Raw genomic sequence first — 27,349 nt, forward strand, 5'->3', positions numbered from 1 at the left:
ATATTGACATTTAAATGTACACAGAAATGTTTCATAGTTAAAATACATTTAAATAGGTACTTATTTTACAATGCCTAGTTCTAATATACTATGCGGATTTTGCAAATATTTTTAAATCATTTTTTTTTTTTGTATTTCCTTTCTTCGCAATATTTGTTCTCTGTTATAGACAAAATATTTTTACGCACCTTAAATCAGCTCATAACGCCAAGTGCATTTTACAAGTACGTATTGAATATTATTTGAATATATGTAATAATTTACATATTTATGTAATTTTTAATACATCTATAATAACTTTTACAATTCAAAATATACTTAGAAATTCTCTATTTATAATACTACTATAATTGAAATTGAATGTGTTGTTTTTTTAAATGTGATATAAATACTCATATACATTGAGTATTTATTAGATTTTTGCTTATGACAATTTGCTAGATAATCAAGCGCTACTTACAAAATACGGGAAGGTACTACGAGGAAATTAAATTCATAAGAACTACATTTAAATACATGTTATATAAATATTAAATATCACATTAAACTAATGTCAGTTCAGTCGGATTACAAACTACGATAGACATTATACACACAGGAACGACGAGTAACACTAACGCTGTAAGAATACTTTTACATTATACGTTGTTGAGACAAACACATAGAAAAGTTGACTTGAAGTTGAACGATTATCGTAACACGCCTACATTTATTACCAAATTAACGATTTAATATTAATTGCTTACGATTTAAAAACTCAGTTTCAATATGAGGTAACTAAAAGGGAATGTGTAATCATGGCATTTCGTTTTTTTTGTTTTTTTTTTAATATCTTTTATCAAACAATAGGCTATTTGACTGGTTTTTAAAATCCATTTTATATTATTTAGTAGAAGTTAAGGGACCCAGTAAAAGTTGATTTTTATATTTCTAGTACATATTTGCCGAAAAATATCATATTAGAAATTCCATATTTAAATAACGCGCGAAAACGATACTTGGACAATATGGCGCTGCAATGGGGTCATTGTCGTCAATTTGCTGTATTTTAATATGTGGTACATATAGTAGAAAAGCAAGGTTTACAAGAAAGTGACTTCATCATAAGCCCGGCCAATCAGGAGCGTTTTGTGTCACGTGAGAAACGTTTGAAAAATGCATTTTTATTTATTGATTTTCTAATAAATTAAGTATTATTTTCAAGTTTCGTTAGTAAATAACCATTTTTAAACTCATAATATACACTGATTACAATAATTCACGATTTATTTTTCGCATTGTCAAATAGCCTGTTAATTGTACAATATTTTCGAAAATCAAAGTATCGTATCTTCGTCAAACTCCACTCAAATACAACATTATTGTACATCAGGGACACTGAACGTTACGAAGCAAATGCAAATAAAAAGCGAGGTAGTCATAATTGTTCTGTAACTTACACAAAACATTTTTTTTATTATTTTTGTTTTTTTTAAGACCCTAACATATTAAGGGATTGATATTTGTGTAAATAATATTGTTCATTTCGAACCAGGATAATTGTTATTCGCGATACAAATAACGGTACGGTCACATACTTCATTTATGCTCAATAAAGCAAAGCTTGTTATAAAAATTAAAAGTTAGATGAGAATTTTTTCAGTCCACAATTATAATAATTTAACTAGTCACCAAAGGAAATTATCTACAGTTAAAATTAAGCTTAAAACTAAAACGTCATAAATCTCGCAAAATATACAAGACTCCGTTCCGAGCATCTACGCACTAATATCACGCCAGGAAACATGTATGGACATATTTCATTCAGTATACAATTTAGAAGTGAATACTACGAAGCATGATTACAACATCGATCGATTGAATTAACTTGCCACCAAATTCCGATGGCGGTCGAAATCAGAGAACCAACCAATACCGTCGACGTATTGACTTATGACACTTCGCACTCGTACTCCAAAACAGTCTTGTGGTAGAAGAGGAGATACCTGAAATAGAATCATTATTATTATTAAAATTACACAAATATAATATTTGATGACCTCCGAAATCAAAATCAAAATAAACTTTATTCAAGTGGGCCTTATAAACACTTTTGAATCGTCATTTTTAAATTTTAGGCTTTTTCAAAAAGTCTATTTGTAAAAGTGGCAAATCTATGTTACTTTTATGCTCATGTTATCCCAAAGTTATTTTTGCTCATCTTTTTATCTTATAGTAATACTTATTGCTTTTGCAATGCAAATAATGCTTCTTGAAATATTTAAATTAACTTTTAAAATTCATTACTTGGATCCTATCAAAATCAAAATATACTTTATTCAAATGGGCTTTTACAAGCACTTTTGAATCGTCATTTAACAATTAAGTGAAGCTACCACCGGTTCGGAAAGTCGATTCTACCGAGAAGAACCGGCAAGAAACTCAGTAGTTACTCTTTTTCAACATTTAGAAAAATACAGTCATGTTAGTCAATACAATTATTTATATTAAATATATCCTGCCTAGAAGTCAACAGGCATTAATTCCACGCATTTTTATCATCTACAAAATCTTGTCTGTCGAGGTCCTGGATTCGGCTCCCGGCCGAGTCGATGTAGAAAAACTGTGATACCGTCGTTACTACTGATTTTCCATAACACATTGTCCAATATTTAGAATAGCAATGGCAGCAGTCGTAATTATAAATATACAACTTTGACCTTGAATTGACTCGGGTCGAGATCTAAAATTATCTGTGAGTGATATTATTTATACGACTTTAGAAATAAATTGAGTGGATATGAGTATGTAAGTAAAAGTGCGGTATTCCGGAGTATCACTAAACGATTACTTTACTTAAATCGCATAAGCAGGTACTCTAAATGTATAGTGCGCATGCGTGCGTTGTGAAGCTGTCCAAAAGAACTATCACACGTTGAAAATGTTTTCGTGATATTTTAAAATAATAGAAAAAGACTTTATAAGCTAAAAGTGTGAAAATTGTTTTTTTATCGTATAACGCTTAAAAAATAACAACTACACAATATCTTTACTAGTTTATCTCATAAACAGTAAATTTTGTACCGATGCTAATCTAGCAGGATCACGTTAGATCGAAAATAAAACCGGATTGCAATCCCTTAGCTTAGCTGTATTATTAATAAATATATCAATGAAGATGAGTTTGTAGTTAATAGAATCACGAAGATATTAGTAAATCGCAATATGTACATATAGTACGACACAAATTAGATGTAGCATCGGAAAATGCAAATGAATGAAAATAAAACCGATTACTGCCGATTTACACAACCAATTGAAATAGCTCCCTATCGCGCCATTCGACGCTATTCGTCGCTATCTTCACGCGTCAGAGAAAGCAAGCGCATGTAAATCGACGCGTCAAATTGACGAATATATTAGGTCATATAATTTTACAAATTATAACGTTTGTGTAAAGATCATATTCGCATGAGATATAAATATTGATAATTTGGGATGGCGTACTCAATTCGGATGTGATCGGTTTTACGTGTGTTAAGAAATAATCGCAAGACCTCCCGAACATCGAGCGCTACCAAGAATTACCATACCGTGAGAAATAATCACACCATGCATTCCTTGAAGCTACCACCTGTTGCCAGCGTCGCTGCTTTGTTTCGCAAGACCTCCCGAACATCGAGCGCTACCAAGAATCACCATACCGTGGGGACCATTCAGTGATTTACAGATTTCGTTATAAATATGTAATTCAGACTACAGAACTTCACTTTTTGTTCTGACATCGAACAGACTGTCACGTATTATAAATTAGAAATAATTAATTGTTAAATTGAATTACTTAAATAAACGTATAAGATAAATTCGTTCGGTTTCATTCCGCATCCTCAACGGCAGCCCTACGTAATTCGTGTGCGTGTAATACAATGCGCGTGTACATACCCCTCGCTGTCGAGGACCTCGCGGAGAGAGGCCCTGGTGATCATGTGGTCGTCGCACTTGAACCAGCTGCCCTTCATCTGGCGCACGTAGGCCGTGTAGTGGCCGGCGTCGAGCGAGCCCAGGTGGTTGACGACCGCGAACAACGAGTATCGGTTATCCTCGAATACGCCCTCGGGCGCGTTGTTGTTGTCGGCCGCGTCCACAGCGCGCCGACGCGTCGACATGAAAGGCGTCATATCCAACTCCGCCGGGAACGACACGAACGCCGATATCTTGCGATCGATCTGCGACGAGTGCTCGAAGCGCTTTAAGTGGAAACTCGCAACAATTGGCAGCGTTTCCAGCGTCAGCTGCTTCGTCGACTCGCGGTACGCCCTGCAATTCGAGCACTTTATCTTTGCCGCTGACCCCAGGTGTTCCGCTCTGGTAAAGCGCTCGAGGCAGGCCTGCAGCGAGCCTGGTCCGGCTACGTCAAGGCTGATGTCCCAGAAGGGGTCGATGGTCGTGGAAACTCCTGAGCAGGAAGTGCACACGACGTCGCTCTGCAGGCCGCCGGTGAATATTTGATCAATGATGCAGTTGCAGCGACCGTTTTCCTTCTTTTCTATCGTATCTTCAACACCGTTCATGCAATGTCTGAAACAATTAAGAATATATTTTACAAAAAAAATAATTAAAGTGAGTTTTAAGGGTAGACGATAATAGACTATCATCTATACATCTATTTTATTATACCTGTACATTATATTAATTTAAATAATTGTAATAACTAACATGACTGTATTTTTTTTAAATGTTGAAAAAGAGTAACTACTGAGTTTCTTGCCGGTTCTTCTCGGTAGAATCTACTTTCCGAACCGGTGGTAGCTTCACTTAATTGTTAAATGACGGTTCAAAAGTGCTTGTAAAAGCCCACTTGAATAAAGTATATTTTGATTTTGATTTTGATAGGATCCAAGTAATCAATGTTAAAAGTTAATTAAAACATTTCAAGAAGCATTATTTGCATTGCAAAAGCAATAAATATTAATATAAGATAAAAAGATGAACAAAAGTATACGAGTAAATGGTATAAGGTTATATTAGAAAGAAATAAAACACGTTACTTGAACGGTGACTTTCAAAGAACTAACTTATTTATTTTATACAGATTATTAAACATACATTATTGAGTGCTTACACACCTAATACACCACATGGCTAATAGATGGCGTTATTGGTTTCATTTGATGTATTAATTTTAACAGGTTAAGTATGGGATTCATATACTACTATGTACTTTATAAATTTGACAAAAAAAAAAATAACAGAAAAAAAAGACCCGCTGAGTTTCTTTCGCCGGTTCTTCTCAGGTCAGGGTGTTCCTTTTTCCGAACCGGTGGTAGTGTTTATTTGACAATCAATAAGTAAGTGTAATGCTTTTATATTGAATAAAGGAATTTGAGTTTGAGTTTGAGTTTGATGAGTCATATTGGAGATGGATTCATACCTGTGCAGCACATCCAGCGTGGCGATGAAGAACTCATGCGCGTCCTGTTGCTCGTAGCCGGCCAGGTGGCGCGCGTGCGTCCAGATCAGGTGTAGCAGACGATGCAGCGTCAGCGGGGTCTTCGCGCCGGAGTAGAACTCCTGGAAATTTATAATATATGATAATATATGAGACAACATCACATACATTACTCTGATCCCAATGTAAGTAGCTGAAGCACTTGTGTTATGGAAATCAGAAGTAACGACGGTACCACAAACACCCAGACCCAAGACGACATAGAAAAATAATGGTAATCTAGATCGAATCGGCCGGGAATCGAACCCGGGACCTCAGAGAGGCGTACCCATGAAAACCGACGTACACACCACTCGACCAAGGAGGTCGTCATTATATCATTATTAAACTAAAAAAAAAAAAAATTTACCTCCACAGCAAATTTCATCAAAATCACTTCAACGGATTAAGCGTGAAACGGTACTAGTCTATCTGTTAATGTGACAGAGTTTCAACAACAAGAATAAAATGTACAGCCTATGAATTTTCCCCTGCTAGACTATTCGCCTTTATATGCCTTCTCTCCCTTTTTGAGGAGAAGGTTAGGAACATATTCCACCACGCTGTTCCAATGCGGGTTGGTGGAATACACATGTGGCAGAATTTCTATGAAATTTGACACGTGCAGGTTTCCTCACGATGTTTTCCTTCACCGCTGAGTACGAGATGAATTATAAAGACAAATTAAGCACATGAATCAGCGGTGCTTGCCTGAAAATTTATATCATTATTAAATTTAAAAAAAAAATCTAAATCACTTCAACGGATTTAGCGTGAAAAGATAGCAGTCTATCTGTTACAGTGACAGAGTCTCAAGTTTCAACAACGAGAACAAAATGTAAGTACAGCCTGTGAATTTTCCACTGCTAGACTATTCGCCTTTATAGGCCTTCTCTCCCTTTTTGAGGAGAAGGTTAGGAACATATCCACCACGCTGCTCCAATGCGTTTTGGTGGATTCACATGTGGCAGAATTTCATTGAAATTAGACACATGTAGGTCCTCACAATGTTTTCCTCCACCACTGAGCACGAGATGAATTGTAAACTAAAATTAACTATATGAAAATTCAGTGGTGCTTGCATGGGTTTGAACCCGCAGTCATCTCGGCATTACGGCACTGACTTAACTTTCGCATTTAAAATATGTATTGACAATAACAGCCTGTAAATTCCCACTGCTGGGCTAAAGGCCTCCTCTCCCTTTGAGGAGAAGGTTTTGGAACATATTCCACCACGCTGTTCCAATGCGGTTTGGTGGATTCACATGTGGCAGAATTTCTATGAAATTTGTTATCCACTGGGCCATCTCGACTCGAAAATATGTATTAGTAAGGAAAAATCAAGAAATGTTATGAAATAAATATACCTATTAAATATTTTCTTGCTAAGCATAATTATAACTTTCTTTAATATTAATGGCATCCGTGCGAATGCGGGCAGTAGCAATAAAAGATTCTATTACAGCCCAAGTAGACATTATATTCATTCGAATATAATTTGTTTCTAATAATTGCTTTCAATTAAATGAATAGTTATTTATTTATTTATTTAATTTCAAAAAGGTAGTTAATACTAAACTGTGCTTATTGTAACTGTTTAATTTTTTTTTTTAATATTGTCTTTCTTACAGCAAATAATTTTCTCACAACCAAAAATCTACAGACAGTTTTGCCTTAGCTGTGTACCTACATATAGTTTATTTCAGTTAATTATCTTTTAGGTATGCACTAGAAATAATAATAACTAAAAAATATAGCAGTCACAAAATATATAAAGAGAACAAAGGAATCATACAAAGATGGAGCCCGATTGCAAACGCAATATGATACCGACGCTAATCAATAACATATAATTTCTATCTAAGCGTTGCACTATTCACTTCGAACTCTCAATATCGCTTCAACTTCAGTACAGATCTCAGGGCTTGTGATGCCCTGACAAAATCAATAATTCACGTGTATGTGATTTATTTATAGCGCAGTTACCTGGAACAGCTTGGAAACTTCACAAACAAGGCATTTTCCGGATCCTTGAGTTTTACACTTATGTTTCTCGCCTAGAAAATAATCTCGTAGCAGAGGCGTGTGAATTAAAGTCTGTAAAAAATTGTAAAAAAAAAATATGTAAAACCATTTTTACATGAACAATATTCATATTTCATATAATTAATAAACTTCTATGTATTAAATGTAAATATAAAGATAAATTTCATGTGACATTACAAAACCATCACCAAAGCATATTTTTTTTCTTTTAATATTACCGCGTAAATAAAAAGTTGAAATAGACATGTTCTACATGTAAGGATTAATGATGTAAGTCGCAAAGCACGAAAATAAAGCTAAGGAAATAGGTAGGAATTTATTTTTCAAATACAGAAGTAGGTACTTATAAAGAGAGAATTTTATCATAATCTTTATAAAGTACATAAATTAATAAACATTAAAGTAATTTAAAAAAAAAATTTCTTTATTTAATCTTATACAATATTTAATCATTTCTCAATATTGTTCATAAATTATTTCGTAAAATGAAATACAAATATATTGAAGATAAAACGAAAAAATACTAATTCCCAATTTTATTATTAACTTTAGGTTTATGAGTAGGGACAATAATAAACAACAAGGGGGTAGGTCTTTACATTGCTAGGTTAAAACATTACTATATTTATTTATAACATACACACCTATACATATATGTATTCAGCGGCATTCATTTAATTTTCATTAAATTATTAAAGAATTTCATCCACAGACTAATAATTCAAAAATAAATCCAACCACCAACCATAACCAACTCAATATGTATAAACATTTCTAGTAAGAAATATATTACATACACCTTTGTATTAAATAGTACAAATAATTATTTAATATTTGCAGAGTGAATCTTTAATATTTCATTGTTCCCTAAATGGTTTAGCAAAGTTTTTGTAAGTCTGACATTAATTTGATTCTGATGAGACCCGTAACCCAAAAAAAAGTTTTTCTTTTATATGAATTGGTTATGTAATTTTTTGACACCCATGTATATATTCAAAAAATCATAATAATAAAACCAAATAACATTACAATATAAAGAGTAAACCACCTATAAAATTTTACTTTCAATTCATTCATTTGAACAATCTACAAATATAGTACTTGTTAATAAAATCCTAATTTTTGTTTTGGTTTTTTTGCTTTATTTGTGAATATATATAATAATGAAAAGGTAAGGTAAAATTACAAAGACTATCAACTGTAATATAAGGAACTACAGGACCATATTTCAGTTAAAATGATTGTATTTATATCAAGCCATTTCTTTTAACCAAAATCAAGACAAAATAAAGACCAACTATTATCTAGGACTGATAGAAGAAAGAAACTTACCTGAACAATGCAATTCATAAAGCAAGTAGAACCAAGGTTCTGTAGACCTCTCAGTCCAATAGTTGTGTGTGGACTGATAAGACGACGTTTTCTCAGACGTCGAAGAGCCATAGCTTCATTATTATTAGGCAGCCATGGGGTAAATGGCACACTGATTCCTAAAGATCTAAATAAATAGTTCATATTAGGTCAATGGTATAAGCAATTAGTTAAGGAATTATAGTATATTTATTTAAAATACTCTTATCATTATAACATACAAGATATCACAAATATATCATCTATACTGAAACAGAATACTAATAAGGTATAATTTTTGGTACTCATACGATTGATGATGTTTCTAATTTAATTGCACATTTATATGTTATTATTTAAGTCAATACTTACTTTGCTTCCTTCAATCGAAGTGTTCTAGAAATATCAGTGAACTCTCTATCATAAATATAATCTTGACACTGCGCACAGAATATATTTCCATAACTCAAGTCAACATATAAGAAATGTTTTTTAGTCTTGGAATGATCAAGGACATGTCCCCCATAACATGCAAAATATATGCAATGGAGACAGGAATGCATCCGTGGTCCTGTCTGTCCACAAGCGAAGCACAAACATGATGTTGCCTAAACAAAATGATGTCAATATTAAAAATAATGTTTACTTAATAACACAAACAGAAATATGATTCAGATTATATACTAACTATTGATTTTAATATTAGATTCTTACTTAATAGTGTAATCACCAAATTAAATAAACAGCTGTTTTGAGGTCAAAGATTAGTAATCAGCTGACTATTCACAGCTGACAAAAGAACATTTTGTTCTAAACAACCACCGACTCGGAGTTGTGACAAAAACAGTAAACACGAAAACGAAAAACTGATCAATAATTATTGTTATATTCATAGATAACTATACTGCATTGTAGTTCATTTACCTTGTATCTCCTTGCTTCGTAGGAAGTGCATGACACAAAAAATGCGTGCACTATTTTATAAGGATTTGTTCCTTTAGCAGCCTTAAAATTATTTAAGTGTATACATCCACTGTCATTCATTGTTTCGACTGTAAATTGTGGCACCGGCTATGCAAATTAGGACTTTTATTTACTGATCTAAAATGAAAAACATTATTTTCACGACACTTATTGATTTAAACTTTTAACAAACAATGTATTATTTATTTAAACGATCTCTTTAAATAAACGGTGCATTAATAAAGGGCGTGTTCTTTTTTCCACACAAAAGATAACCATAGAACAAAATTCTTGAGTACAAAGACGAGATGTACAATCTCACCTCGTTTACGCACGGTTCGCTTCGCCCGACTGTAGCTCTCGCTAGCCTGGGAGTACTTGCGCCCTGCAGCTAGCTACCTACGCGCAAAACATAATAATATATATGTACTGCTATCTACCTATGCGCTTATACTTTATAGTTTATAGATGTAAAATATATATATATATTAAATATAGCATATGTGCATACAACAAAAATAAGGTACCTATCAACCTTATTTACGCGTTTTGTTAATTAGACAAAAACTTAAATCTTTATACATATGTATATATATACCTATATATATTCAAGTACCTATTTATTAGTATATATGTTATATGACGGTTGGTATTAGTAATCAATTATATGAATTATATTGCAATATGCGAACATAATACATTAGACTGTGGAAATAATAAGTTTGAATAATGTTTTTCTTTCAAATATTTGCATAATATTATTATGTAAGGATACGCTATATTAAGATCAACAAAGTAAGTCAAGTTTTACTACTACGTTTTATTTTTTGAACGTTTTAAAGTGAGATTATTTTTTAATGTTACCAAACAAAGGCATAAACTTGTATTAAATAACAAAAATACGATAATACATTACAATATTGTGCCTAAAAATCTAAATCAGGAATATCTGATTTGACAACGTTTTCTGTATGATACAGAAAATGCATATAAGTATGACTCTTCAATATTTTAAAATTAATTTATTCATGAGGTATATTTATAAATAGGTATGTATCTAAATTATTTTTTAATTATTCAATATGTAATAACATCCCAAATAATTAATAAGTCCGACAAGAATGACCAATCTAACCAAGAACCATCCATAAAATAGAAATTCTTACTTTTATATTTTATAGTAAGTACCTATTTACTGAATTAAAACATAATTCGTAGTTAGAGTTACTATAAAAATGTGACGTTATTTTGACATTTATTTGCAAAAGCTCAAACAGAATCACAATGTTTTAGCTGTTAAAGCTCTTTGGCTAATCAACAAAGAGTATACAAGCATTGCATTATATTTTTCAAATTATCATTCATATTTGTATGTTAATTTAACAAAAAATGCAACAGCAGTTATTGAATATTAAAAATGTATTTAAGTGATATTTAGTTTGGTTATTGAATTTCGTCTAAATTACATAAAATCTGATTATACAGCAAATGCAAATGGAGTACACCGAGCAAACATTTGAACAAACAATGAAAAAATTAAAATTTAATTGCAACCGAAAAAAAATTAAATTAAATACTCAAATTTTTATATTTTATTCCACATTTATATTAATATTTTCGTATCTTTCGTTTCTTATGGCAAGAAGGAAAGAAAATAGTGTATTGCATACTAAAAGTTCATTATCGATCGATAGAAAGAATAAATTATCTTTTTGAGTTTGCTTCAATTTTATGTAATGTTTCTATTATTAGCCATGTAAAAGATGATCTGTTAGAAATCTGCAAGAATAATATTACGAAACATTTAAAGTTAGGCGTATCATTATAAATATTTTAATATCATATGACTTTTTTTTTAAATTAAAATTAACCTACGAAAATATTTTAATTGTAATCTGAAAACACCAAGTCATTTCTTAAAGTTTGTATCTTACACAGCATCAGTAACAAATTATAATTGATATTCATTTCAAACTAAAAATTACACCTGTTAAAGTATATATATCCCATCATGCTTTTTTAATGTTTGCGAACAGTTTTTACAAAATTTTAACACACACTTATTAAAGTGATAGTACTCTTGAAAAAGTTGTATCGTTTCGTACTGTCAGTGTTATTAGCTTCTGATTTTGTATTCACTTATTTTGCTGTCTGATTTTCGACAAATTATTTTCTATGCACTTACATTTAAATTAATTTAATTAATTAAATTTGGATAATCTTTTAAAGAAAATCGTTTGTCATATGTGAGAAATATAACATTAAATATTTGAAGTTAAGGAGACAACCCTAATAAAATAAAGACATAAAGACTGTTAATATACAAATATGTATATATAGTAATAGTATCCAGTATTTTTCCTCGTTTTTTATACGTTATGTTTAATATCGATACACGAATTAGTCAGCTGAAATTATCGATATATTACAACCGATGACATCTCTCCAACAAATTGGATTGTGGTGCTGCCATATATAAGTAGATAAATCATTATATTATGTTACGCACATTTTTATGAATTCAATTCATTTCTTACAACATGAAGTAGACAAAAGTTTTACAATATGTAACATAAAATATTACTGTGAAACTCATTTTTTTTGCTTTCTTTCATATATGATATATACTTCAAAATACATAATCAACTGGAAATTAATCTTTTGTAAATATGGAAGTTGTTACAGTTTTTATATTCATACAAAATTCAAAAGTAAATAGTTTGAATTAATGAAGAAAAAAAAGGAATTAAAGTTAATGAATAATAATTTTTGAACGTGCCTTTAACTGGCTGACTGGTCTTTGACTGATGATAAGTACTTGAGTAGTAAATAAATATGGCTGCTAGTCAATTTTAACGATGTAAACTTTTGTTTACTGTTTTTAGTAAATATAAGAAATGATAAGTGAATTTGAAAATTTGTCCCTTGGAGGTAATAACGCTGCAAGTAACCATGCAGATCCATTTACTCATACAGGTAAACCTTTAAATGTTTATTTTGAAGAGGCGTTATAGCTTTTTGACCTCGATGAAACTGCTCTGTTAGGCAAGGCAGTAAGTAGTCACTGATTATAGTATGTGTGGTCATCTTATTAGCATTCTTTATTGTTTTACAGAGCTGACACCTGAACAACAAAAGACTTTAATCGACATACGTCGCAGGAAAACGGAATTATTGTTGGAAATACAGGTTAGTGTAACTAAAACAGTGGTTGAATTTTGAAATACAAAAATATGAATACAGAAAGAACATTATGGCATTACTTACTAATAGATTATTGAAAATTATTTTTGTCAACACACTTTCAGGTCCTGTGTTACATGATTATTTTTGTATAGCTTTTATATATGAAAATTTATTATATGTTAAAATGAACTATGAAACATTCATTGCTCACTACAAAGTTCGATACAAAATTTTACTTGCGCAACATAATAAGTGAAATGTTTGATACTAAATAATTAATTCGTTCTTGAAATGTTATATTTACATTATAAATGTAGAAAAAAGGCTATTTTACAAGTAGGCATTTGATTTTACCATCTATCGCTATATATTACAACCATGGGATTATATTGTATACTTGTATATTAAAACTTATAATTATGAGTTACCAGCCTACTCTTATATTGTTAAATAAAATAATTAAATTAAAAAATAGAATTAAATATTTGATTAATTTTAACAATTATCGAATTGACTACCGAGATGCAAAAATAGAGCAGAATAGAACAAGCCCACCCCTTGGGTGTTACTACCAAATGATGTTATTATCAAAGAGCTTATCTATTGACTACATGAAGCATGTAAATTCTACAACATCTTATTAAATAAAACCACCGACAATTGCATTACAATAGTTGGGCAAATAGTATTTCTACACAGTTATAGAAATGTAATGTGCCATTAATGACAAGATTAAACTAAACAACTAACGACTACATGAATAATATTTAGTTTAATGAAAACGACTAAATGGGTTAAATAAAAATCGTCTACTGAAAGACTTGTATTATAATTGCAGAACACTTTTTTTATTCATACTTTATGACATGGTTATTACTAAATGAGCTCATTATTATTACTGGAATCAATTTACTAGAAACAGCCATGAATTGATTTTTAAAGTACTGCTCTTTTGAGTACATTTTGTGATATTTTAATTATCATATAGATAACATGAGATAAGTTATCATCGATTGGATAATTGTTTGACTCACCAGTAAGAGGTTATACTGCATATAAAATGTGTAATAGTTTTTTAAAAAACAATAAAATGATCTGTAAATAACTTTAAATAATTTGAATACATTAATAAGTGGATTAAGTATATTACTTTAAAAGTAATAGTGTAATAATAATAAATATTACTTTAAAAATTCATCAATTCATGATGTCAGTAGGTAATTAAATTTAGATTTTCTTTATATATATTAAACCTATGCAATGTAGGGTACATTTTATTTGAATTAAGCTTTTATTGATTTTGTGTATGTATTTTATTATTTAAATAGATAAACTATCTAGATATCTAGCTATCGTATTTATGATCGTAAAAAAAGTTGTCTTATTATTAATATCCCAAAAACTATAAATTTGTATTGTTTTTGATGAGTTACATAAAATTATTATATGCATATATTGCGTAATTCGTAATATCTGTTCTCAACCACTAGTCAATAACCTCGCGCGCCCTTGAAAAGGACCAAAAGTCCTTTAAGGATTTTAGTATACCGATGATTCCCCCCTGCCCTTTCATTCAAAACACTGCGGAGCACATTGACGTAAGCCGTTACTGCTTAGCTTACTACGAACGAAAGAGAGGTATGTAGTTTAGCCAGTTTGTCAGTAACCATCGGACCGCGGTACGGGTGTGTTGTGCTGTTAATGTACGCCGGGTCATATTATAGGGTATCAAAACTCGCGGTTTTTGTAACTTCCCTAAAAACTGTGAAGTCTACGCGAAGTTAATTGTTTTTTTTTTTATAGTGACGTGTTATTTATCAGTAGTAAGTTTTTCAGTGATATTGCGATTAAGTGGAAATTGTTACGACTACTTCGTCATTTGCCTTTGGTTCAGTTTGATCAAAGATTTTCGCTAAATTTAGGTGGAGTTATCATTATTATTATTTTTGCGTTTGGTTTCTATGCGGATGATTGTCGAATGCATATTGCTTATCTGATATGTTTACAGTTCCTTTTCAAATGAATTATTTAACTAGCTTTCAATTCAAACAAGTTAACCTTCATGCTCGACTGTTACTAATCTGTGCTGTTTGGATAATAAAACCAATGTTTGTGTCTAAATCTAGAATAGTTTAACTACCTGCTATTTGTTTATTTGTCACAATTTTTGCATATTAAAAAAAAGTTCTTTACAAATGTATTTAATGATAAGTAAAATTCATGAGCTTGTTATATATTTTGTCGGTCCTTATTTAATTATGTAAATTATGCTCTGTTATGTATTTTGACTGTTTTCCTTAACAATTTAGTTAATTATTCATTGCAGTGATTATGACGGTTCAATTACTTTTTATTTGTTGCAATAAGTTAGTCATACTATTGTAGATATGACATCAAACACAATGTTAACTTAATGACAATGTCCTTATCTGACTGTAACGCTTTTAGGATCCGGACAGGCGGACAATAACTGCATATAAAAATGTTACATACGCTAGAACAAAATATATATTATAACAAATTATTGTTACCTCGTTTATTAATTTGAAACATAAATATGTATGATATTATAGATATTATAATCTAGCCTATCGAAATTACTATTGATGAGTCGTTTCTTATCAAATATGCTTAAAATTAAATTAAATTTGTTAATAATTATTATTTCTGCGCAGAAAAATCCCGTCATGTCATATTGGACAATGGACGTGAATCAATGTTGTTATCAAGTTTCCTTTGCCCGCTTCCGGACTGTAGTTCTCTTTGATAACAAATTACGATGTTCAGATCGGTTATAACATAATATTCCAACCACAGCGTGTTGCAAAATACTTCACGGCATACTGTATTTCATAAATGCACGGAATGGTTAATCGTTACATTAAATGTCACAACTTTACGGGTATTTCTTTATTATTACTATCATAATTTAATAACATCATAATAGCGTATAATATTCTGACGAACGGTACTTCTGAGAATCTAACGTTATCGTTTGTTAAAATATACCGTGTTTTACAGAGTACCCGCATCTACATTTTATGAAGTCATTAAAAATATATAGAAATAAATATTGATGCTTAAAGTATTGCATTGTTATCATTAACTTGGTCATAATTTTATACATGTAATTTGGCCATGTTTAATTAGGTATTGTAAACATCCTTTTTGAATACTCAACTTTTATTGTTGTACTAGTTCTGTTTATCTAATATCAAGATTAACTTTAGATATTGTAAATAAACATTGCATTATATTAAAAATATTTAGGTACTCCACTGGAGATAATTATCGATAAATGACGGAATTTGTCGCAGACGTAGACGCGTAAAAAGATAATCAGCTACGTATAGTTGTCACGGTGCCAAAGTCGGTGGCGCCCGCGCCTCTCTTCAGTCGAGTGCGTTCCTTAGCGGGAAGTGTATGGCGCGCGATGTGTTTGCATGTTCGGTTGCTGTGCGGCGCGCTCTGGTGGCCGGTGCTGATGCGCTGCGCTCGCGCCGCGCGCACCTATGACGACGACTATGATCAGGTGTGTCATCTGTCACCGACCCTGCTTGTTGTGCACTGTGAAACCAAATCCTTTACCGTATAGCTTCACCTGTAATTTGGCAACAATTGACGTAAGCGTTGACGAATGTTCGTAATCTTTAATATTTATAGTCGTACACTTTTCACTTGTTTTGCTTTATTTAGGCCAGTTTATTTAATGCTAGCGGCTTGTCTTTAGATACCTACGTACGGTTTTAACTTCGTTGAAATCGATTTATTATTGAGAATAAATCCCAAGTTGTGTGAATTTGTGATGTGCGTGGTGCATTAGCGCTCCTCGAGTTATGTTTATCAAGGCCGCGCCAGTGGTGGCCGAAGAGGAGCGCCGTGGTTCAGTGTCCAATTGGTTTTCGTCGTTGAGACGTGGCGGTCGACGCAAACGCGAGGACAGTGCTGTTCCGACCGGTTATGGCTCATTAGGCAGAAGGAAGGATGGCACCCAGTCTCGCGGCAAGACGAGGTCGGCCTGGGATCTAACCACCGTCACCAGACTGGTCTGTATATTTATAAAATTCACTATCTGTAAGTGAAAGGCATTTTGTATGCACACCACTGGACAGACTACAAATTTGGCAGTAATCCAAATGCGCTGGATCGATCATGCTTTTTGAGTCTGCGTGTGAAACGATTGCTGCAAAATTCAGTAACCTTCTGAATACACGTATTATTGTTGCCCATCTTAGGTAGCGACTAGTAAACACCCCAATGGAAGTTGCTATGATATTACTGTAATAATTATATCAGTGTTTGATGCGGGTATGTTTTAATTCTAATAAGGATAATCCCACGTGTATCAAAACACCCTTGTTATGTCTATACTGTTTTTACTACAACAATAATTTGTTTTGGATTGGTCTTATCAAATCCTATGATTCATCACCGTTATCGACTATATATTTTTATATGATAACATAAAGGAATGAATGAAAATATATAGAATGCTTTTAATGATGAAAGTATTAGATCGTGTTATTTTTATATACCATCCTTATATTGAGAATTGCTTAGTGTGCCTGATGGAGCTTGAGATCATACTTCCAATTAATGTTACAACTACCGCCAAATGTTCTTTAAATACATATAAAGTCATTATTACTTTTATACTTGGAGTCTGTTAACATGATACTATGCATTAATACTTAATGTTCATAATTCGGGTGATTCTCTTGCTTTTGGGTGTGTAGATCTGTAATACCTAATAATGACAAGTTATAATAGAGAAGAGCTAGTCTTGTAAATAAATATTGTAATGGTGACAATAATTAGCTCAGTTTCCTACGACGTATGTAATGGTCTAGGCCAGGGGTCGGTAATTTATTTAAAGTAGGGTCCGGATAATTAAAATGTTTCGAGTCGGTGCCCACTAAAAACGATGGGTTCTCTAGTTTGACGTTTTTAAGTTTATCCCCAAAACTTGATAGTGGTAGTCATAAATATTTTGAAGAATTAAAATTATATTTTTTATTAAAAAAATCAACCAATCCAACGGACCTTAACGTGTTTGTTAGTTTATCAAGCGCTAAATGAGATTTTTAAAACTGTTTGCGATTGACATATTTTTCTTCTAATTCCTTAATTTGTACCCAACGACTTGTTTTAGTCGATTAAAATTGGGACTTGCTGCGGTTTAAGTAACTGCGCTAATGTTAACAATTATTTTAGCATTTCTCTGTTCAATTGTGTCTGTAGAAAACATATTTTAAAAATTACTTTATTATATTTAAATTGTTTTGTTCTTATATTGATAATTTGAGTAATTACTTCATAAAATCTCAAGTAGATAACAGATTTTTATAATAATGATAATTTTATGTATAAATGTACATAGAAACTAGCGTGATGACTGCTCGCAATATAACGCGTATATGTTAATTATAATCAAACATATATGGTCGTTGGTAAAGTCATTTATTTTATGTATTATAAAGTTTAATCTGTAGTAAAACTGTCAATAGTCAATTTCGTAATTGAAAATGATAGTGGTTCTTTTAGAATAGAGGCGATACGATAGCTCCTCCGACACTACTCGCCTGCTACTTTCAGTTATTCACATGGATGTATTTTCGTTAGTATAACTAAATAAAAATCATATCTATGTCAAACGTAACGTCATAAAATGCTATATTTGTTTTAAAATTATTTCTCGAGTCGTTCTAAGTTTTATTCCTGGCTTATTTTCACTTTCAAGGTCGAGTAAATCGGGCTTTCGTTTATACTCGAATGAGTCAAGGCTCTATTTACACGTAGATGATATCAGAATACCTACATGATGTTTGTATGCAAATCACGGTCATTGTCGCTTTACCTTTGTATTATTATAAGATTAGGTGTGTATAGGAATGTCTTTCAAACAAAGGTGTATGGTAAAACATTGCCAAGTATGACATCATTAAATATACGGTAGCGTGTAACTAAAGGAATGTTTATGCGACCCAATTATATGCACACGTGAAACTTTAAACAAGAGGCGTCGGCAATTTATACAACAATCTGTATGGTCATCCAAATGTTATAATGCTTACTTTTGTTTTTTTTTTCTTATACGTGTGTTATGAAAATTTCTTATTTGGTAATATAATTATTTAAAATGTATTCATCATAAGCATATATGTTCAAAAGTGTATTGTTTTTAATGGCGGCGGTAGTGGCGCGCGGCGCCTGTATGAAGTGTCCGCATTGATTGCACTCGCCAATCGTGACTCACGTCATTTGTTTTTCAAGACGAGCACTTGTGCAAAGAAATAAAGCAATCATATATATGTAGGTAATATAACCTCGTAAAAGCAATTTAGTTAATACATACGCTTAATAAATGTATTCAAAGATATATTTCTGTACATATTCATTCAACCTCCTGGTTGAATGAATTATAATTATTAATTATAAATAAAATTATCAAATTTATTTTAATAAATATTTAGGTATTTGATAAGCATTCCAATGTGTACCTAGTCATTATCATTTTTAACTAATTGAAAAACAAATTCTAAATTCGATGATAAATTTGGGAATTTCCATATGACGTGTCGCGATTCTGAGATTTCGTTTATGAGGCTTGAGTTAAATTGACTGAATAACCGTTGCGGATTCAATTTATCGCTAATGAAAAATATTCACAAAGTAAGGAACCGTTCATGCATAGCGATATGTTCGTCATTTCCCTTTGTTTGCTTTAAATTCGCAACAAAAATTCATACGTGGTCTAGTTTATACCATTCGCGAATTTTGTTCAGCGAGGATGCTGTCACAAAAATGGATATTTTTCATTTGGAAATGAGGCGTAGAGCATGCAGTACAAACATCCTTTTCGTTTGCCGCTAAAAACGAATTCTCTTTGTCAAACGAGATTGTCTACGGATTCTTACGAGTGTGACCCAGTTGTCTTTGCAATGTTCTCTACAATACAATTTCATAGACTTTTTAATACACAGTTGTGGGTGATTTAAGGCTATAACATATAGACAAATAAAATTAGCCTAGACTTTTTAAAAACATATTGTTTTGTAATATGCATAATAACTTGCATATTGAAATTTTAGTTTGGTGTTAAGACATAAATAATATAATATAAATGCCAAACTTTGTTGTGGAAAAACGGAAAAAGTCACAATATCCGCATTGCGACTGGCAACAGAAATATTCTCGACTAATGATAGAAAGTGTAGTTTCGAACGATGCCAAATGTATTCACTTACAGAGGGATGACCTTAGTTCATTCACTGTAGCGCTAATGAAAAAGACATATAATAAGCTCTTGGTCGCAAGGTTGACGCATATTTATCACCGCTATGCAAATTGTAAATGTTCTCCTGCTCTATATTTACTTTGTATCCTAATTGCCGTTTATGCTAAGTTATGGTCGTGACTTAAACATAAGTAAGGCGTGGGCTTTTATTATTTCCTTAAAATAACACATAAAGAATAGAGTAATACATTCGTTTAGTTTCATGTTATTAGTATCGGTATCGGTAATTTATGGAAGCTTTGTTATTATTTTCAAGTTTTGATTGTGTTTGTGTGTTAGAAATTTTGCCAATAATATTAAGATACTCTTGCCAAGTCTTATAGAGAAAGTTTGGGCTTACAGCCAAAGGTCATTTGCCCGTATATTGAAATAATACTTCTTTTTTAAATTACAATTTGCAATTCGAAAAATATTCAGCTTTAAATACACATTTAGATTTTTTTGGTTATTTCCATATAAAGTTTCTGTAAAATAAAAGTTTAGTAAATCTCTAATCGTACATATACAAATATATAAGTTTAAAATATTTAATTACCCCGTATAGCTCAGTTTGTATCAAGCTACTCGAAGCCCCTTGGAATGTATAATTATTGCTACAGTATGAGAGGAGCCTAATCTAATAAATAATAATACTAAAGGTATGCTCCCGGTTGAGTGCTTGTGTGCGGGGAGGTGCTTTGACCTTGCCGGGGAAAGGGGGATTTGCGAACGTACCGCACGGTCACCAACTCGTCAAACGAGTTAGCTTGCATTGTTTCATAATGAGCTGTTGGCAACTTAGCTAGCTTATATTGAAAATAACGCCTACTCTATTAATACTGTAAATGCTATATTAGTAAAACAAACTCAATCTACCGTAACACTCCCACTATTATATTTCACTTACCCTCTTGTTTATTACACGGCCCAGTCTTATAATGGTTTTATGTAAGTTTAAATTACGATATATAATGTAATGTATATTTTTGTTTGAAAATACTATACAGTTTAAGAAACACGGTTAAAACTTTCAAAGATTGAGAATTTAATAGTAATAATAGTATAATTAGTTAATAAAGCTTTTTGAAGAATTATTTATAACCGAATTAATGAGTATAGAAAACAATCTGATAGGTATATTTTCTGAACTAACTAATGAAATGATAGTTATTTCGCAAAACGCAATTATAAATGATTGTAGTATAAAAGTTATTTAAAATAATCGCCACAATAACGCGTGAAATATTGCCGTTTTTCTCTGAACTTCATTAGGAGTGTTTGGAAAGGCTAATGGAGTACTCATCAAACCCTCCCCAAATTTCGAGCTATTTATTATAAGGCAGTTATCTACCGTTTTTTCTCACCTATGTTGTCACTGCCTTCTAAACAGCCTTTTTTTACTGATGAACGTTCGCGCTGGTGCCACTATCCACGTTTGTCATTATGAAGTAATCTATTTTCAGAGTTTAACATAAAACATACTCAAATTGACTATTCAAGTTGCTACTTGAGATCTGGCACATGTTTTATGTCGAGAGCGTGTGTATTTTTTTTTAAAAAAAGTCATTGACACATGAAAAGTATTTATATGTAAAGTATATACATTTACCGTGGTCTATATTAATTATTAACTTTGCAAATTTGTTCTATTCGCACATTTATTTTCGCAGCAACGAGATACCGTTAGGAAAGCAGGTTATCTTTGTTTTCGCAACTGGCCAAATAGATAAGGATCGTTAATAGAATTCTTCGTTCAAGGACGTAAAAACCATACTCGAATTTAAGTAGATGGCAACATCTACTTAAATTCGAGTACAAAAAGTTGCACATATGTATATCCTTTTTTTCCTGTCAGTTTCAGTAACCTCAATTACCGCCCGTATGTTATGTTTGTATATCATAAAAGATATTATAAAATTAACCGACTAGACAATTACCAACATATTAAACAAGTAATAAAAGGAATCGTCACTTCCTTTCAACGCCATTGAACTTATCAAATAATTGACCGCGCCGAAGTGTTATAAAAACGCCCTTAGCACCGAACTATATGAAGTCATCTTTTCTGTCTCAAATGGGTCATCATAACGACATCTTATTGTTGCTATTAATCAATAATTTCTGAGAACATTTGCTCACATTCCTATTAACGTGTTATTTTTAGTTCAATGTTAGACGCCTGTTTACCAATTCTTTGGTGTAAACTGAGTTTGCTTCCGTTACTTATACATAATTAATACGAAATAATAATAAATATGTGATACATTTATTTTATCGTTCCCTGCCACATGGCTTCACTGAACCACTTGAAAAACACAAATATATCAATTATTCAAACATGTTTCTATCGCTGCGATGCCTTACGTTAATTTTGCTTTAATTTTAGTTGACGGTTTATTCGAGCGGCATGTGTTTTGAAACTAATTAGGTGTTTCACCTGGTATAATGGTATTTCTTGTTAATTAATTTCTAGTTACTTAAATGCTCTATAGTTGCTTGCTATTATTTATAACAGGTGTAACTTAATTGCGTTTTATATCTTTACTTAATACTAACATTACCTACTCTGAAATTAATAACATAATACATTCAGTTAGTTAAGATAAAAGATAACTACAATTTGTAAGGAGGCTAAAATTATTATAACTGTATTAGAATTTGCATTTAACCGCAATTATAGTAAGCTGGTTTTCCGCACGACGATTCGGTTTGTCTTATACGTCTGGTTTTTTATTTTTAATAATAAAACGAGCATATAGAATAGATGAGTCACGGTAGTGTTAAACTGATCGTTATCCAGATTGCTTTAAATTCTAGGTTTTAGATCACGTGATTGTAATACTTTACATTTCATTCCGATAAATATAGTTAGATAAAATAATCTAGAACGAAGAAGGGTGATAATAGTCATTGTTGCACTTTGGTATGTTATAATCAGTGTTTTGAATTTCAATAGGGCTGAATGTCAATGGCGTTTGAATTTGTGGGGGCGTTGGCCGAGGTCTCCGCGTGAGCACCACGCGCCACTTCTCATACCAACTGTCTCATTAGCTCCCTCCGCAAATATTTTTATTTTTATTGCGTCTGCTTAGCCCTCGCTGAATATGAAAATAAAACGCAAAGTAATTGTACTTACTTAGTGTGTAGAACACTTTTAATTTTACTAGCGCAAGTCGCTTTACATTCGTAGCTTTGCTCTTTTTCATATAAAATAAAACAATATATAATTATTATGTTTCGACTAATTTAAAAGGAAGTTATAATTATTACGTATTCATTAACTAGAAATATGTTTAATACTAGTTTGGTACGTGCAGGAAGCAGAGAATGCATTGTTATGAATATTTTATCTCTTACGATATTTTAATATGTTTAGACGATAGGCGATTTTATCGAAAGTAACGCACGTTTCGTACAAAAACCTTTTTCTTTATTCTACCTATTTTATAAGATTTACAGTTAATGATAGCATTCATGTAGAGTTATTTGCTGCATTATCTTTTACTGGGAGCCCCTCGTGTTTTTTTCCTCTGGCCGCAAGCCTGTTAGGCAATCTGTATTCATTTACACATAGGTCATAAGAGTCTGTGTGAAGCAAAAATCTGTGGAACTCCCGGCGTTTAGTGACCGCGGGCCGGAAATATGAACCCATTGTTTGCGTCGTCTTTTTTGCTCGAAGTACGTGTTGCATTTGTTGTCATTGTAATGCACATTTCTTTTATTTATATGCACTAATTCCAAGAACTCAATGCCCACATTGTGTTGTATGAATGCATTTGCATAAACTTAGTTTATTTTTAATTTAACAGGCTTAAAGTAGCTCTTGTTTATAAATGGTATATTGATTTCATAACAGCATAACAACTTTTGTAAATAAAGCGGTCGCCGCGGCAGTAAGAGCTATAATAATGGGAACGACGTTTTTATCAATAAGTTGTGATTCATTTCGCGGTATTGTGTCTGCAAGTAACGTTACTTCATTCGTATGTGACAATATCTGGGGCCGAGAAGTGAATGCGCGGGTCAAGAATGCGGTGACAGGAGCCGATCGCGGTCGAGGGGCACCCGAGTGTCTATACTTAAACTGATGAGATGACCGCTAGGGTTAGCAGCTCATGTACAAGTACTTGCCTTTACTACTAGTATACCTACGACAGATTGAAATAAATGTATTATTTGTAAGAAAGAATTTCCTTTTAAACTCTCACATCAATTTAGTTCGGTTAAGTTCGTTACCGCATTAAGCGAATGGTACTTATTGATCCGACTTATGCGTCTGTCTGCCGGTCACAGGTCACTAATTTTGAAATGGCTAGTCATTGCAAAAGTAGATTTTATTTTATATGCATTAAAGTAATGCATTACGAAATTGTATATGATAACAACACAAGACTTTGATTCTCACAATTCAATATTTGTTAAATAATCGTATTTTGTTTTGTAATTGGTCTTTTCTTTTATTATTCTTTATATCAGTATTGTTACATACTTGTATCATGATTCACAGAATGTTTGACTTACTCAAATATTCCGTGAATAACTTAATTGAATATATATTTCTTTACAAATAATGTTATATTAATTGGACTCGAACTTCCTGTGTTGTAAAGTTAAATATCTGTTGGATTTTTTATCAAAAACAATTTCAAACATAATAAGCCGGTTTAGTTAGAATAATGATAAAATAAATACTCTTGTCTTCATCACTTTATAACATACACTTATTATACATATCATTGTCTGTTACAGGACATGTTATCAGATTTCAATAGAAATGTTTTCACCGTATGATAATATGTAGGTACTCGAATAATGTGCAAATATTGTTTGTTGTTCGCGTCTATGCTTTGTTTTAATATACAAGTTGTGAATAATGTTGGCCGAACACGATCAAAGTCCCCTCGTTACGTGTATGCTAAATGTTCACATGAATATTTAATTATCGTTTGTTTTTAGTATATTGGTAGCAGATAGGTTAATAATATACATTTTTTTTATATCTTATAATATATGATGTTCTATTGTTTAAAAGTTTTTATAACATTGTTATTCTCTTCTCATTGTAAGTATTTAAATAACAATCCGTGAGGTTAAGCGTCTCCATCGCCGATATTGGTATTAGAGAAACTATGCGTCGCCCGCGTTTTAGCCCGCGTAAGTAAGTTGCCAATATTGAACCAAATTTGATCAAATTGGATTCAATAGTTTGGCCCGGAAAGAACAAGACACAGATGGACAGATGGTGTTTCTTTTACATTTATAGTATTAATACAAAATTTATTATTGAGCTTACACTTGTCTATAGGATCTAAGATATGTCCCTTATATCCATAATACCCTGCAACCCAATACAAAGCCGATATATGATATATAGTATGGTTGTTTAGTTGTCGTATAAGTAATACCTTGATTGAAACCTAGTTTTTGTGCTTTTATTAAACCGGACCAATTGTTTTTCATAATCTCGTTATAAAATTCTAAAGCAAAATTGTATTATTTATAAGTAACTTAATTATTGTGAAAATATCTGCAGGGTTATAACTGGTTATATCTGGTTTCAAGTTTTTTATTCAGACCGTTTAATTCAGGCTTCAATGAATCATATTCTTATTTTGACGCGCAGGAAATAGGGACTACAAAAACATAACAACGATGCACTTGTAGGATGTTTATAGTGTTCGAGAAGGAGCCTGTTTTACTGCTTTTAATGGAATCACCTGTTACAGTTTAACATTTTACAACAAAACTTCATTTAATACACAGTTATCATGATGACTGTTTAAAATAGTTACACTTGAAAAATATAATTTACACAAAAAATACTAATACATATAAATATTAATAGTAGTTAGTATATATGTTTATTATGTGATTATTTATTTTTTGTATTTAATGAAAAATAGTAACAAGTAGATTAAAATTTACACGTTTACATTACATAAGTTTTATGTTCATTATAAGTTGTTTTTATCGGAAATAAACCTGAAGGTCAGATTTGTCTGTCAATCGATGATGTTATTACTTAGAAAATTCCTTGCGAATTACTTCATCACGACGAGGTGATTGTATATATTATGTCAACAATAAATATTTTTGTTTCCTACATTTTACACATTCAATCTTATACTGATAAACAGTATATTGTTTTCATAGTTTTTAATCCTAAACACGGTATTAATATTATTTAAACTATCGGGATAGATCTAAAGATACAATTACAGTTAAGTTTTTTCTATATTTTATTAATAACTAGTAGATATCCCTGGTTTCGCTTTTGTGTTAGGCAAAAAATAACCTATGTCCTTTCTTATAGCTCGAGTTTGTACCAAATTTCATTCAACGGTTTAGTCGTGAAAGCGACAGACAGGCGGACAGATAGTTACTTTTACATTTATAATATTAATATTTTAAATGTAAAAGTAACTTACAATAACATGTGTCATTTACAATAACAATGACGCGTACGGATTAATCAGAAAAATATTAAAACGATTTTATCTCTTCCTTCAACTGTCATAAATAAAGTTATCCAATTCCGTAAAACTTCGCAACGGTTACTATGGATGGAATGTTCAGCAAGTGCTAATACAAGTCGAGTTTCTGATTAACTTGATATAACTTTGACGTCCATAAAGGAAAACTACCATGTCGCTCCGATATCGCTAGTTTATCACCGACAAGACAATCGTTAGTAATTCGATTAATTATGTAAAATGGCGCCAAGTTTCACTCTTCTATCGTTTATATGCTAATTATATGAGATATTTTATAATAGATGATAATTATTAGTTATTAACTTTTACAAAATTTGCTGGTCTATAACTGATGCAGAATCGAGAATATCGGTATATCTATCTATGGTTATACACATACGTATTTATATAAAAATGTTTATATTTTAAACTTAAATACACGTTAAAATAATCATTGATGTATTTTATTTCAGTTATTTTCATGTAACGAGTAGCTTATCCTCTGTAATTGCTTAAATTACTGACCCTATTGAATTAAAGGATTGTATTCAAATTATCCAAATTATACGGATTCCCGTATCCAACGGG

General features: G+C 31.6%; 2 protein-coding genes across 7 annotated transcripts in view; one reads left to right on the top strand and one right to left on the bottom strand.

The window, feature by feature from the left end:
• Positions 1-1,173: 1,173 nt before the first annotated feature.
• LOC124529993 (ubiquitin carboxyl-terminal hydrolase nonstop) lies at positions 1,174-11,011 on the bottom strand. 2 transcript variants are annotated; one of them, XM_047103963.1, is made up of 9 exons: positions 10,993-11,011; positions 10,149-10,225; positions 9,788-9,964; positions 9,236-9,471; positions 8,846-9,011; positions 7,454-7,564; positions 5,411-5,550; positions 3,922-4,557; positions 1,174-1,985 (listed from the first exon to the last, which is right to left on the bottom strand). In XM_047103963.1, exons 3-9 carry the CDS (start codon positions 9,905-9,907, stop codon positions 1,931-1,933), a joined length of 1,464 nt encoding a protein of 487 aa, XP_046959919.1. In that variant the 5' UTR covers positions 9,908-9,964; positions 10,149-10,225; positions 10,993-11,011; the 3' UTR covers positions 1,174-1,930. The 2 variants fall into 2 exon arrangements, with proteins under 2 accessions (XP_046959919.1, XP_046959918.1); XM_047103962.1 differs by lacking the exon at positions 10,993-11,011 and having other exon boundaries at positions 10,149-10,794.
• A 1,621-nt stretch (positions 11,012-12,632) lies between these two features.
• The window catches only part of LOC124544557 (cytohesin-1), a 39,346-nt gene continuing 24,629 nt past the window's right edge, over positions 12,633-27,349 (top strand). Inside the window, exons 1-2 of one of the 5 annotated variants that reach the window (XM_047123155.1) lie at positions 12,633-12,802; positions 12,942-13,015. In XM_047123155.1, the coding sequence (XP_046979111.1) occupies positions 12,724-12,802; positions 12,942-13,015 (153 nt within the window). In that variant the 5' untranslated portion in view covers positions 12,633-12,723. Of the gene's footprint in view, positions 12,803-12,941; positions 13,016-14,667; positions 14,836-16,282; positions 16,545-16,708; positions 17,059-27,349 lie in introns of those variants that run through there. The other 4 variants (XM_047123152.1, XM_047123153.1, XM_047123154.1 and 1 more) reach the window with 4 other exon arrangements.

This window comes from Vanessa cardui, chromosome 5 (assembly GCF_905220365.1).
Source record: "Vanessa cardui chromosome 5, ilVanCard2.1, whole genome shotgun sequence".
Taxonomy (NCBI): Eukaryota; Metazoa; Arthropoda; class Insecta; order Lepidoptera; family Nymphalidae; genus Vanessa; species Vanessa cardui.

Excerpts from the sequence above, each read along its gene's own strand:
- LOC124529993 (XM_047103963.1), bottom strand. The coding sequence starts at position 9,907 with ATGAATGACAGTGGATGTATACACTTAAATAATTTTAAGGCTGCTAAA. Across the intron at positions 5,551-7,453 it reads AAGTTTCCAAGCTGTTCCAG|GAGTTCTACTCCGGCGCGAA; the intron begins GTAACTGCGCTA and ends ATAAATTTCCAG. Across the intron at positions 4,558-5,410 it reads ACGCTGGATGTGCTGCACAG|ACATTGCATGAACGGTGTTG; the intron begins GTATGAATCCAT and ends TAATTGTTTCAG.